This window comes from Saccostrea echinata, unplaced genomic scaffold (assembly GCF_033153115.1).
Source record: "Saccostrea echinata isolate AGI-Se365-2 ecotype Australia unplaced genomic scaffold, CSIRO_AGI_Sech_v1 ptg000064l, whole genome shotgun sequence".
In the NCBI taxonomy this organism is placed as follows: domain Eukaryota; kingdom Metazoa; phylum Mollusca; class Bivalvia; order Ostreida; family Ostreidae; genus Saccostrea; species Saccostrea echinata.
Window position 1 is genome coordinate 3,836,669 of NW_026889813.1, and position 15,656 is coordinate 3,852,324.

Sequence of the window (15,656 nt, forward strand, 5' to 3'; positions counted from 1 at the left end):
TCTCTATAACACGCGAAACCTTGTCACTGCGCGGTAAAATACACAGTACGAACTATATGCATTTTGAATACTCTAGGAACACCAGAATGTATATTGTTTTGACTCAGTTTAATTAAAAAAAAAACAATTACCTGTTAAATTAACGTAAAAATACAACAATTTTGTGTTTAAAAAGTAATTTGTCATTTTCCCCCTAGCAATGTTCATTTGCGTTATTTAACTTTTCACGTCACAAACGGCTCTTACGTCTATTAAGCACACCAGTTATAAAAGGCGCTAAATTCATAATAAAGATTAACGAAATAATTACAGAATGTAAATATAAGTGTTGAATTCTTATTTTTGGATCTCGTCGGTCCTATAACACATCTGGCCTTGCCGACAAATTATCATACCGCGCTAAAACGGGGTATTCAATTTGTCGGCACGACCAGGTGCGTTATAGGACCGACAGCATCCAAAAATAAGAATTCAATGCTTAAATAATGTAGTATTACATATTGTATACAATTTCCTGACTTTGCTGATTGCCTGCACCCACCTGAAATATTAGGGCTAGTCTTTGCACGCCATTTGATTGAAAAAGGTTAGTCATTGCACGCCAACTGATTATTAAAGGTAAGTCCTTACACACTATTGGGCTACTTGTTGGGATAGCTTCGCACACAGCTTAGGATTAGTCCTTGCATTCTATTCGACTGATTAGGGTTAGTCTCGCTTACCAAAGAAATCAAGTTACTTGTTTCATAGTTTTATGGTTAGTCTCGCATCTCTGAGAGAATAGGGTTAGCCTCACACTCACTAGACAAATTAGGGCTTTTAGTACAATTTTATTTTGTCGTTTTCTTGTTAACTATTTAACGTACGCGATCAAATACTTAATTTCCACTCGTATTTACTCAAAACTATACCTTGTTGAGACGTGGTTCTTAATTTGGCGGTAGTTCTATGACGTGATAAAAGGTTTTTGTTTCACCATCGGATTTTGGCGTGTCAAACCATCTTGGTTTGGTGCAGACCATCGGAGTTAGGGGTGACTATCGGGCTTTGGAGTCCCATCGTACTTTGGAGGCCTACATATTTATATCCAAAATGTGCATTGAATTAGCTCACAAAAGCATTTTATGTTAAAATATTTTTGATATGTATAATATACATTGTATATTCTATACATTTCTAAATAATCTGTTATGTAGGCCGGTTTCTATTGATTCAAAGTCGTAAAAATTATTTATTTATATAACAGCAATTAAATTAAAATGTAATGAAAATATTTTTAGTTAGGGCATATGTGAAAGATTTGCTTTTTATGAAATCATGTTAAATTTTTATTATTAACATGTTATTATTTTATAAAACATAAAAAAATTCTGTAAATTTGATTTACTCAATACATATCATACTAAAGCTTGATATTTTATTTGACTCTATCTAATGTTGTTTCCTATCTTATAGCTTCTACAATTCTACAAAGATTTTTATGTAATTTAAAAAATAAAAGGAAATGATTAAGAAAAATAAAAAGTCAGATGAAGTGTAAGACAGATAAGAAATCTCTTAATCATTCTGCTTGGTAAGTCTCAGAAACAATGTTAATATCTTTCAAAAGAACTTGCAACAAAATCGAGTAGGTTTTCCCTGAAAAAGTGTCATTTAATATGTTCGATATCAATTGATTCTTATAACAGTGGAGGACATTTTGAACAGTAATTCATTCAACTGCATTATTGTAAATGAGTCATAGGGATATTAAATGTCAAATGATATTACACATTCTTACTTATATATTTTTGTATGGTTGTTTGTTTCGATCGCATGCCTCCTATTCAAATATGGATATAACATGACGCCGAGTAAAAAAAAATTATGACGGTAGTCCACGAACTTTCCGAACAACCCTCGTAGTTTATTTCTTTATCTTACTTACCTACATGTATGACAAAAATGTTATGCTTCATATAATGTTCATATTAATAATATTTGTTTTTGCTGAGATTTTGGGAATTAAAAAAGCATAATATTTAAGGTTTGAAATACAATGAAAATATTTATGACTCGCGGAACATAAAAAAATCTGCTACTACACATTTGGCTCCATTTTGTTTTCAACTTTGAATCATTTTTAAATTGAAGACCTTGTCAAGATCTTATTCTGTTCCACAGTAAACATTGATTTCCATTTACCAACCTCTCCTGCGGTAAGGAAAAGAATTTTTTCAAAACAGTTTTTTAATGTAGTATTTCCACTTAATTGTTCACTTTAATAGAGTTGATATTAAAAACCTTAAAATGAATGCTAAACATGAAAACATAATATACCATAACATTAAATATTTCCTTTTATCTACAATTTGGAAAGCGTTGAAACATTGATATTTTCAAGAACAAAAGCATCAACAGAACTTAAAGCTCTGAACGTTCTAACTTTTCTGTAGATAAAACTATATACACTTTCTTTTTCTCTTTCCATTACTTATTCAAAAGAAAATTGTGTATAAACTACTTGAAGAAATGTAGGATCGGACGAAGATACAACAAAGTTGGAAATACGTTGCCTCAGGGTTTTATACAGAAAGTCACATGTTGAATATATTTTCTTAAGATCTTCATAATGAACAATCAATATCTTTACGTTTTTTTTTCGTGCTGCCTCTTCCAACTCTTTCTTTCGTTCGAACAAACTTCTGTAATAACTGTCTGTTTAAAAAGTGAGATACATATCTCATCAGCCGTCACGGTAGCTCAGTCGGTAGAGTGCTCGCTCCGTGATCTAGAGGTCGTGTGTTCGAATCACGGCCGCGACTGACCTAAGTCGATAAAAATTAGGTAGCAACTGTTCCTTCGCCAAGCGCTTTGCAGTCGCCGGTCCTTCGGATGAGACTTTAAAAACCGAGGCCCCGTGTAACGGTAGGCGTTGGCACGATAAAGAACCCTCACTGCTCAATGGCCCTGAGTGCCAAGTAAAGGTCTAAATTTGAAGCCCTTCACAGGTAAATGGTGACATCTCTATATGAGTAAAAAATTCTCGACGGGACATTAAACAACAAACAATCAATCAATCATATCTCATCAAAGAATTATACAACACTCGTAATTCCTTCACACTCTTTTTTTTTACATTGAAATAAATTTTTTAATAAGAAAATTGAAAACCAAAACAAGATGTATGGATAAAGCACAATTGATGGCATCACAATCAAATAAGAATTTAGACATTCGTTAAAGTTTTTCTTTCCAAAAGAAAATAAAGTTAATTAAAAAGAATATCAAGGTTAAAAGGTATCGATTTTTAAATGGTTTGGAACAAATTTTGAATATGAATTATAATTACCCTTACGTAAGAACTCCTCCAAGAAATTGGGTCATTCTGGAAGCCTATATTGGGTCGCTACTGAAAAGAGGAAAAGCTGACACTGCAACATATTTAGGGTTTCTAATGGAATGGCTAATTTTTCCATTAATTTCCTTTATTTATGTAACAGGAAGAACTGAGGTCATTATTTGAGCCGAAGGATCAGTATCCTATTCCTGTAGATCTTGTAAAAACTCTAGGAATTTTTTTGTCAGATTGTGAGTTGTGTCCAGACATGAATTTTGAAGGCGGGGCACGATAGCATTCAGCCAATGGTTTCCTTATCAAAATTGCATTAATTTTCATCATGTTCAACCAAATTGGTTATAAGAAAGGAAAATTTCAAATTTTGATGCACAAATGATTTTTTTTTTAAAATTCTTTACAAATAGGAGAATTCTTTTTTTCAATGACTAGAAAGCAAGGATTTTTTGTTAGGTCGTTATCATTAAGCTGAATGCTGAATGATGGTCTTCACACATATCTTATAATTAGGTTATGTTGTGTACGCTACGGATTTTCAAATGACACCATCAAGACAAAGAGTATATGACAGGTGGGATCGGTAGACAGGTAATTCCCAGCACCCCGTGGCACCTCATTCCTCCTCTGTTTTCAGAGTTCCGTGTTTTCTCGACTCATAATTTATAATATTCATTGCTGAAGGAGACTTTTTGAGAGTTAAACCCCGTGTTGAAGCTGAAGTAAATTGTGAATTTCTCTGTGCTTTCTTCATATACAACTCAAGAAACTTAAACCTAACACGCTTTTGTGAACTAGTTAAATACACATTTTGAAAATTAATATGTTTCTCCAAACAAAGGCAAAAACAAAATGTAATGAAGTTTTTTTTTTTTAAACTTAGCACATTTCTCGCCAGATTGCCATCTCCGCGCCTTTTGATTCATAAGCTGTTGATAGGCTTTGAATAAGGCCTGCTTTTAATTTGACCCCAGATGTTTTGTATTTCAATAAATACTGTTCCTGGACAAGGGAAAAGAAGAAAAGTCTTTCTTGTGTTTTTTTGAGTTCTGGTACGCTGCTAAATGATACATACAGATCGTGTTCTGGGAAATACAAAAAAGCAAACATGTACTAATGTTTTTTCAGTTTCTCCTGATATGCAAAAGAAAGTTTCTAAACGCAATGCATTTTCAAAACTAACACAACCGGGAAACAATCCCAAAAGAAACCAATATAAAAAAATAAAGGTATCATGTAAAATTTACGTAGGAATAAGACCTTCGTAAGAACAAACCAATAGCCTAAAATGCAATGTGGATAACACTTCATAGGGAAGAATACTCAAAAACGTTCTGTGAAAACTGAATTGGTAGCAAGAATAGTGACATTAAGACTATTATTGTGCAAAAGATCTGGCAACTAAAAAGAAAATATCAATCATGAATTTGAAAACTATGATAAAATCGCAAAATTAAAAAGAAATCATTTCAGAAAGGTGCATTTAATTGGTTCATAAAAACATGTTCGACTAAAAAAAGTTTTTTTGAGCTGTATAAATACACATAAAGTGTAGATGAACTGACTTTTCCAAGCGAGCTGGAAGTTTCAACCACAGTCCATACATGTACTAACTTTTTATGTTTTAATAAATTTACAAATCCAACACATCTTTAATACCCGACGGATAGAGACTAACATGACAAGGATGTAAATAATAATTTTCCAAGTAAATCACACCGCATGGGCTCCTTCTTCTGCATGAATTCATCTTTAATTTATACTGAGGTTTATGATTTATTCAATGTTGATTAAATTCCTTAAATTAGAATATTTAATTAAAACTTACAGACATATTACTACTACAAAAACATATGCGATTCAATCTACATGCCGAGTCATTGCTAAAAATGTAATTCCTGACGCAGTCGACTTAGTTTACGGTACACAAAAAAAATACATGTAGCGAGACGATCCCATTTTTGCATCTTGTACGTGAAAAAGTTGAAAATTTGTTAACGGCATGTGATAAATCTTCCAAACAACGCAAATTGTAAACAGGCAAAAAACTGGAAATACCAAAGATGGTATCAGGAGCGATTTTGATAAATCATCATTTTTATATGAAAGTAACATGTATGAAACTAATTGAAAATCGGGTTGTAACGCTTCTTGTATTGCAGGGAGTATATTTGGTCAATGAAAAAGAAGTGTTCCTCAATAAACAAAACTCATACATATTCACATAGATTTAACCATCTTTCAGAATTATATTATCATTGCAATCAAACATTTCATATTTTTAGTGTCTTTGGGAGTTATATATATATATATAAATTCATTTACTAGATAAAATGATACTTTTGACATGATATCTTACAGTGCATGAATAAACAATAAATTAGACCATAAATGTCCTGATTTGATAACAGTACTTATCAGGGTGAAGAAAACTCTACAACATATCACCTTTCAACTCTTACAGGGTAGCATATAGCATTGCGTTTCCAGTTGTAGCGGGGAATAACATTCAATTTTTACAATAGAATGACCGTTTGAGCTCCACTGTGCTAAACACCGTATATAGACTGCTGTGTGCATGTAAAATCATTACCTTTAGAGAATTCGAAATAGCATTTTTTCACTATCAACGGCATCAAAATATGTATTTCAAGATTTTTTTACAACACTTCCTCACGACAAATTAAGGACTAGTCCTTTTGACATCATTGACAACTCTTTTTTCAACAAAAATAGCTTAGAAATTTTCTTATTAACTGACAAATCATCTACAAAATTACCTTAATTTCTTTCTGTGATTCTATAAAAAGGTACGCTTAGTTTACAAGATGTTGGAGTTCCTCATTAACAATTTCTTTGATGCAGAACATAACTCTTTATATAGTAACTTCGAATTAATTATATAATATTTCCTTTTTATACATTTTTTCCTTCATTTTACTGAGTACATATGTCGCAAAAATGTCACACACAACTAAAATTTATGCTTCCAAATAATTTCATATGATATATTGTTAATATTGGTAATAAGGGTATACATAAGCAAGTTAAATATCAGGAAAAAAATTGATAAATATACAAATTAATTCCTTTGAATATTGTTCAAAACCATTTACTCCCATTGTATTTTTAATTTTGAGTCCTTCATTTCTTCATTGAAGACCTGATCAAAGTTCTTGCTCTGTTCCTCAGTAAACATCGATTTCCAATCACCAACTTCTCCTTTAATTAGTATGAAAACGATATTTCAGAATGTGTACTACATATCTTAAAGGTTGAATCTTTTTCTTCACATGCATTTCATATTTATCAACTGGATTTATAACTTTTTTTTATTTCATTTTAAATTTAGAGTATTTTAGTTTCAACCTTTTCGGTAGATAAAGCTCCATCTTGTATCCTTTTTTCTTTCTTTTACTTTCTCAAAGGTACATTCATCATAAACAGCCTGAAGAAATGTAGGATCGGACGAGGTTCCAAGAAAATTGGATATTCGTCGCATCGTCTCCATACTATTCTACAGTAAACATTAAAACAAAAATACGTCACCTTTTGAAGAATAAACGACATGAAGTTCAACAGCAAGCCTAGGGAAATAAATACAGAATGCCACTTGTAGAACATACTTTCTTAAGATCTTCATAATAAACAATCAAAATCTTTTCGGGATTTTGTCTTGCTGCCTCTTCCCACTCTTTCTCTCGTTCAAACCAACTTCCATAATAACTCTCTGTTTAAATAAAACATTAAATGAATGCTACTATCTCAACAAAGAATTCTATGACATTTATAATTTCTCAGGTAATCTATTGATCCATTCTTACTATCTTTGTTTTTGGAGCATATTGAAACTACAAGGTTATATATGGACAAAGCGCAAGTAATTGCAAAACTGTGATCATAATGGTCAAATGATAACGACTTGATCTTGTCAGAAAACAACAATGACTTCAACTTACCCCCACCTAAGAAATCATCAAAGAAATTTGGCCAATCTGGAAGCCAGTAGTCTTTAGTTACTGGGTCGGCTATGATATGATAAAAAGCAGACACTGCAATGTCCTTCGGGTTACGAATGCAGTGGATAATTTTCCCGTTGTTTTCCTTTGGAATATATTTAACTGGGACATGGGAAGTCAGTATTCGAGGCGAAGGAAGATTTTCCAATTCCTGTAGATCTGGCATATACTCTAGGAAGGTGTCTACCAATTTGTGAGATGTGTCCAGACATGAATGCTGAAGACGGGGCACGATTTCATTCAGCCAATGGTGTCCTTTTTGAAAATAAATGAAGTACTATCATGATGTTCAATTTCATTCCCCCTACACACACCCAAAATCATCATAAAGCATAGAATAAAATAAAAAAAATTATGGATGTAATGATATTCTTTGTTAAATCATCTTTTCCTTTCCATTAACTAGAAGACAGTGCTATTATATTAAATGGAACATATATATTAATTGCATTTTCGGGTCTCTCAAAATTGCATAATTTTGCCAATACCATTAATTACAATTATATTTTATTGTACTTTCAACATCAAATATTTTTTTATCGTTTTCATTTTTCTTCTCTTTTCATTCAATTACATAACTCTTTTGTATCTTTCAATACAACCAATCAAAAATGAAGTCGTCAGAAGGAAAATAATTGTACCTGTATGAGTATCTCCTACTTTTACTGAATTGCTAATATAGTACCCGCAACGTTATTCTTCACATAATATACGATAGGATAGGATACAAAAATTTTAAAGTTCAGGGGTTTTTTTTTTTACATCATAAACAGCGGCTTTTTCAATAAAAATGGAACGCGTAGATTTACTTACCTTGTCATTGCTCATTTGCAAAATCATTTTATTAAATGTAGATATTAAAAATGTTCTTGAGTTTCTGATTGACGATATCTATGTAGTTTTTGGATATCAGGTCTTCCAACAATCTATAAGGTTTCCCATGGGTACTAATTGCACCCCGTTATTAGCAGACCTATTTTTGTATTTATATGAAGCGGAATTTATTCAAAAACATACTGAGAAGAAGAAAACACTTGCCATGGCCTTCAACTCGACATTTATCCCACTGTGGAACGTGGAGACCGGTCCTTCGGATGAGACCGTATAAACCGTGTCGCAGTAGTTGTTGGCACGAAAAAGATCCCCCCACTGCTCAATGGACCTGATTGCCGAGTAAAGGTCAAAATTTGTAGCTCTCCACCGGCAAGTGGAGACTGCTCCCGATTTGTATTGCTTCAAGGACTTTTGAGCTTGATTACTGTTTGTCATCTCCTTATTACATACACACACCATACGATAGGATACATGCACGATGCAACAGAGTTCACCTAGGGTATACGTACGACAGGATTAACGGTTTTCACTATAAACTCAAAACCCAATAAACACAAAATCTGATAAACGCAAATTACGGTAAACACGATACCTGAGAAACGTAAAACTTGATAGGATATATGATTGGTAAATTAAAGTAGAGATAAGTGTTTTACAAAACGAAATATTATATGTATCTTGATTAACTTTCTTTTTTTATTTCGTTAATAAATATTATTTATGTAAGCACATGTATGTATGTTTGTTTGTTTGTTTATTGTTTAACGTCCCTCTCGAGAATTTTTCACTCATATGGAGACGCCACCACTTGCCGGTGGAGAGCTACAAATTTTAACCTATACTCGGCACTTACGGGCATTGAGCAGTGAGGGATCTTTTTCGTGCCAGCACCTACTATGACACGGGACCTCGGTTTACGGTCTCATCCGAAGGACCGGTCTCCACATCCCACAGTGGGATTCGAACCTGCGACGTAAGGATCAACTCCTTACTCCCCGACTCTAGAGCGAACGCTCTAACCACTGCGCCACGCGAGCGACAAGCACATGTATGTATTCATTATTCATTACTTATTAATTCAATGTATTTCTTTTTCTCTTTGATAATATGTAAGCATACTGATAGAAGACTTGTTACTAATTTTACTAATTTTTATGTGTTCCATTACTACATTGGATTTACATGTGTATATTAAGCAGAAGTAATAAATTCGTTATTATTTCCCGTTTTCTAAACATAGCTTTATTACCAGTAGAAATGCATACATATTTTCCACCTCATTAACAGGGTATGAGAATCGTGCAATATGTATACATTTGTTTTCTCCAAAATAAAGGACATCGTTTAGTTTGAATAATCATTTTTCTTCTTGGCATTCGCTGGACTGGACTTGTGTGTATGTTTAATAGCTGCAATGCTGGTGTAAGCGGCTCAAATACATGTACCTGCTTGTTATTTAATAAAAACAAATCACGTCTCCTTCTGTTATTTTTTCCAGTTTAGATAGGCCTTAATATTAATAGAGCAGAAATGATACACTTTTTTTATAATTCGTGAAAAAAGAACACAAGTCATGTTTGTATAAGTGAAATAAGTTAAACCACATACGAGGGTTGTCCCAGAAGAACGCGAACATTTTAAATATTTCATAAACTACCAAAATTATTCATTTTTAAAACAATGTTGGGAAATAATATTTACGTCATTTTGGCTAAATAATTTAAGGTTGTTATGTCATATGCATTTAGAAAGAACATTGAAAGGGTGTTAAATATCGGTGGTCGGCGCACGGTAATTTCTTGGCTTTCAAAAATTGCGTTGACAGCGATGTTTTCTTTATTATGTCAGATTATACGGAAATATAATGTGACCAAAATTAGAGCTCTCGTGTGTAAAAAATCAATACTCTGACATTATAAATAAGAAAAATATGACGTTATATGCACAAACACTATTAGCTGGATATTGTCAAAAACGGAGACGTCAGGCGATATAATTGCGGCGAATTTTTAGTAATTTTTTAGACCAAAACTAAAGCAGGAGCAGTTTTTAAAAATGTTTATGGACAGACATTATGCTTTCTCATCCAAAAATTAAGAATCAAAAGCGTAGATACGACTTTTAAGGAGACTATGCACGACAAATTAAGGCCAGATAAATTCATGAAATTACTACATGTAACTTTTTAAAATATATATATATATATATAGTGTAAAAATTTTAATGATCTCTACCGAGGAGCAGACCTTTACAGATTGTTATAAGGAAATAGAGTTTTAACATTAAAACTTAATTTACTCAATATTTTCATATAACAGCCCTCCTTTTACGTCTTTTTTTTACTTGCCTAGTGAGATTTTTTTCCGGGTTAGGGGAGGGAGTGGTGAGAGTTCTTTTTAAAAGCTTAAGGGTATCATTAGAACTTTAAAATGTAAATAAAACCAAGTTTCCTTATTCATTATTTCATCAAATTTGTCGTAAATTTATTGTAACATTTTTTCTTCCTGGGATAAAAGCACTCTTTGGCATAACAATAAACACTGTTTTTAATTATTCTTACTCCATCAATTATTTATTGTAAACAATATATATATATATATATATATATATATATATATATATATATATATATATATATATATATATATATATATATATATATATATATATATATATATATATATATATATATATAAGCATCAAAACAACTATCGAACTATAGCATCTCTAATAAGTTTTATTTTTATACCATCGCTTGTGAAAACTTTAACTATTTTTTCAGTAAATAATCCCTCTTTCATTTGATTGATTGATTGTATGTTGTTTTACGTCCAAATTCGAGAATTTTTCACTCATATCGAAAAGTCACGATTTGCCGGTGAAGGGCTTCAAATTTAGACCTTTACTCTGCATTCAGGGCCATTGAACAGGAGGGTTCTTTATCGTGCCAATTTTTGTCATGACCCGGGGCCTAGGTTCTTAAGGTCTCATACGAAAGACCCGCAACTTTCACTTCATAGTGCCGAGCGCTTGGAATAGTTGCTACCTATTTTTATCGACTTAGGTAAGTCGCGGCCGAGGTTCGAACCCATGACCTTCCAGTCACGGAGCGAACTCTAATAATTTGAACAAAATGTTGATGGAACGATATGTGGACATACTGAAAACTTTACATTTATCGTGCTTTCCGTCTATCCTTTTTTTTTTTACAATGTGGATTACTGTTTTTCTTTTTCTAAATCCACAATTTATGTAGATAGGAATACCTCGATCTTTTTCGTGAAAAGGGTGGTAAAATAAAATGCCTTCTAAATGCACACGATAAGCGGAAAATCTGATAAACGCAAAACCTGATAAACGCAATATACGATACGATAAACGGAAAACTTGATAAGATACACGCACGATACTGCAGGAAATGTACCCGATAGAATTGTCAAGAAAAAATTTGCGGGTACTATATATAGTACTAAGTTCTTAAAGTTAATCAAAATCACTTTCGACTTTTCCTCTATATGAAATATGGGGATAAAGAACAGTATTCCAGCTCTAAAGTCCATTCAAAAATTCAATATTCATTTTTCAATCTAAAGTGTCATGCTGAAGGTCAGACTTTGCAAACATAGCTCTTAAACTGTGGACTGAATATTGACATCTTCCGCTCTTTTTACTACCCCCCCCCCCTTCCCCAAGTTTGATGTATGTACAAGAGAAATTCATTAACAAATATTTTATCATAGAATGCAATATCCTGTCAACTTATCAAATGATTCTTTTACGCATGGATTAGAAAGATAGAGATCCATGGCATTATTTATTAAATTGCAAATCAAAAGTTAAGACATATTTTTTCATTGCAAGGTACATATTCGGCCACATAAAGAAACTACATGTATTTCTTTGATCTTTTTCCAGTTGTTCGATACCCAATCTACAGAAGTGTATCCACTTACACAAGTAGATTAATAATAAGAAAATGTGTTTTATTTTTAAACTAAAACGCATTTCAAATTTACAAAAAAAAATATTTATGTACTCATATATTAAAATAATATTTTCCCTAAACTCCCGAAATTCAGAATGTATTTTGTATCCATAGTTATACATTTTTTGTATCAGTAAAATCTCGTCTGTTATTTAAAAATGTTAATTAATAAAAACGTACCTGATTTTGGATAGCCAATAACAAAAACGTCATCTTTCCTCGTAGGTAAATTTACAATATCTGCAATTCGTTTTCGGGCGTCATTTAGGGTTTGAAATGACGAAAATGCTGGAAAAAGCAGTCCGTCTACGCTTAACTTTTGTTTTGTCGTCATCATAAAATCATAAACTGTTTCATCAAAGTAACTTGCAAAACTGAAGTTAGATTGACCCACTCTTCTCTCACCCTTTCAGTCCGGACGTGCTTAATTGCTAAAACAACAAGTTTTAGGCAGTTCCAAGGTTTTGTTACCAACAACACTTAACCGTTCTGCACAATAATTTAGGTCAAATATGATGTAATTCTGTAGGCATACTTTTTCAAGACTGTAAATAATTCATGCAATGTCAAATATTGTCCGCAAAAATTTGTCATATTGCACTTAAAGTGCATTTAAAACACACAATGGCAAATCCAAGAAATCCGCGTAATTTCATACCGGCGAATTGAAGAGAAATGAATTGGCCCCATGTAAAAAGTACGTTTTACAGTGCCTTTCGTAAGGAATCACGTTTTAATAAACAAAATAAATAATGAAAAAACATTCAACTATAAAAATTTTAAGCTGCTTCGATCAATAACCCATTGTCTTTGATACTTTTCCTCCTAAAAAATGCAGCACTTATTTTCAAATGCATAAATGTCTGGATTGATTTCAAGTTAAATGTTGAAAATTAACAGCCACTGCTTCTTTTAAAAAAGAGAGAATACCCTTAAAAATTTGTTAACAATTATAGCACTCGTACAATTAATTGTTTCATCAAATGTTGCATACTTGGCAGTGAAAAAAAACTATCTAATCTTGAAAAAAATTATTTTTTTTTGGTAGCATTGTGGGTATGTTAAGGCTGCACACAGATATCCTACTTGCCTGTACAATATGACGTCATAGTAAGCTGTGTGACGTGAACTTTAGAGATAATGATTATTTAATATCTCTATTTTAAGTTTAATTTCAGGTCCAAGAAATGAATGGAAACACTCAAAAACATAATATAAACTAAAGTTTATCGTTTATGGGTGGTATAAATAGCTAAGTATTTATAACAGGGGTTAAATACCAAACCCAATTCATCATAATTATTGATCAAATATTGCCGAGTGAAAATTAAGTGTGACGAGAATTCAATATAAATGTAACCAAATATATGAACTGGGAGTTTTAAAGTATATACCGTGAATGTCATGTGTGATTCATAAGGAATTAAAGATTAAGAAATCAGGTACGCTGATTTATTCTCATCATGTTTTCTTATAATGAACACAGGCAGTGTTTTGAAATCCCGATCAGATTTTCCTCTGTCGTTCTAACAACAAAGATGCAAAAGTTCAACACTACGCCGCATACTTTGAAACATAATTTTTTTCTGTATCGAGAGCTTGTATTCTATAGTACTTTGAAAGTGCTGCTAGAATCGTGTGGTCAACAGGGATTGATGACAAATCCTTGATCGTATGTACAATACGTAGAAATTTTGGTAAGGTTTTATGCGAAACTTTTTGAATATTTTTTCTGTGTCGGTAGAGGAGGATTCTAGCAGCACTTTTTATGGCCCAATGATGTTTTTACAGTATTATTTTCACAAAAAGAAATGAATTATCCCCGGGGTAGTGTTGAACTTTTCACTTTCTCATTAAGGCAATTTTTCTATTTATAGACGTCATGTGATGACGTCGTAGCGGAGTGCCTCTTTAAGCCTAAAACTCAATGAAGTCTATGCAATGGATAATAATAGTAAATGTTTTATCTATGGCTTTTCCGATTTATCAATGTTACATTTTACGAAAAAGTCTAAATTTGCCGAAAAACGATCTGGGCACTGTCTTAACCTACCTGAGATGAATCAATTACAGCTGTGTTTTAATAATTTTTTTATTTCTTTAAACATGAAAGGTGATTGTAACTGGATTTTTGTCTTTCTCTTGTGCATATTGAAATATTTGAAGTAGCGTAACGAATTTTAACTTTTGCTTTTGGTTATTCTAGTTAAAAATAAACTCACTAAAGTTCAAGGATGTAGCTTGAGTTAGGTGATTAAATATTTACCTCAGGATCAGTGTAGAAAACTTCTAGCATGTTTAGAATATCATCCCCCCCTTTAACTCCCCTTTCCGGAAAATTGTTCAGTATTTGTGCTCTATTAGTGATCGGACAACAAACACATTTTCCAGATAGTCAATTCTCTTTTGTACAGTTTTTCAAAATGTATACTGCTGAATTGTAACATTAATGAATCTTTATTGTAAATAAAAATGAAATATTGTATTAAAAAAGTACTTTGTTAGCACATAAATAAGTGATTATGTCAGAATTGGTTCTTATACTTTTTTTTAAAGATGTAAATGTGGTTTTTTAAATAATCAGAAATAATACCGATTATTTACGTCTGTTTATATGGTCGATAACCTAAATTTTAGCAAAAAATGTTTCCTTTTTACACATTTTTCTCCATTATACTCAGTACATGTGTCACAAAAATGCCACACACAACTACAATTTATGCTTCCAAATTATTCCATATGATAGATTGTTAATATTGATTATAAGGGAATACATAGTCATCTTTTACATGTTAAATGTCGTGAAAAATTTGATAAATATACAAAGTCTTTTGAAAATTGTTAAAAACCATTTACTCCCATTGTATTTTTAATTTTGAATCCTTCATTTCTTCATTGAAGACCTGATCAAACTTGTTATTCTGTTCCTCAGTAAACATCGATTTCCAATCACCAACCTCTCCTAAAGTATGGATGCGAAAATTCAGAACATTTATTATACAAATTTGTATACTTTTTTTTAAATGGATTCTTTTCTTGAAAGATATTTCATCTTAGATTTAGAAAACTCTAAGTTTTATCCTTTTCTGTAGATAAAGTTCCATATTGAATCCTTTTCTCTTTCCTTTACTTTCGCAAAGGTACATTCATCATTAACAGCCTGAAGAAATGTAGGATCAGACGAGGTTCCGAGAAAATTGGATATCTGTCGCATCGTCTCCATCCCATTCTCAATTAAACATTAAAACAACATATGTCCAGTATCTTTTAATTAAAGAAAAAGTGGCATTAATTACAACAGAATGCCTGGGGATGTTAACGCAAAAAGTCACTTTGTTGAACATACTTTCTTAAGATCTTCATAATAGAAAATCAGCATCTTTTCGGGATTTTTTCGTGCTGCTTCTTCCCACACTTTCTCTCGTTCAAACCAACTTCCATAGTAACAGTCTGTTTAAATTTAAACTTGAGATGAGTATTTCTA

At 32.1% G+C, this 15,656-nt stretch overlaps 1 protein-coding gene across 1 annotated transcript; it reads right to left on the reverse strand.

Moving 5' to 3' along the window:
- Window positions 1-6,167: 6,167 nt before the first annotated feature.
- Window positions 6,168-12,506, reverse strand: LOC133175886 (sulfotransferase 2A8-like). Its single transcript, XM_061311024.1, has 5 exons — window positions 12,353-12,506; window positions 7,294-7,608; window positions 6,961-7,064; window positions 6,704-6,851; window positions 6,168-6,556 (listed from the first exon to the last, which is right to left on the reverse strand). Exons 1-5 carry the CDS (start codon window positions 12,504-12,506, stop codon window positions 6,447-6,449), a joined length of 831 nt encoding a protein of 276 aa, XP_061167008.1. The 3' UTR covers window positions 6,168-6,446.
- Window positions 12,507-15,656: the final 3,150 nt, after the last annotated feature.

Excerpts from the sequence above, each read along its gene's own strand:
- LOC133175886 (XM_061311024.1), bottom strand. The coding sequence starts at position 12,506 with ATGACGACAAAACAAAAGTTAAGCGTAGACGGACTGCTTTTTCCAGCA. Across the intron at positions 7,065-7,293 it reads TGATGATTTCTTAGGTGGGG|AGAGTTATTATGGAAGTTGG; the intron begins GTAAGTTGAAGT and ends TTATTTAAACAG. Across the intron at positions 6,557-6,703 it reads GAGCTTTATCTACCGAAAAG|GAGAAGTTGGTGATTGGAAA; the intron begins GTTGAAACTAAA and ends TACTAATTAAAG.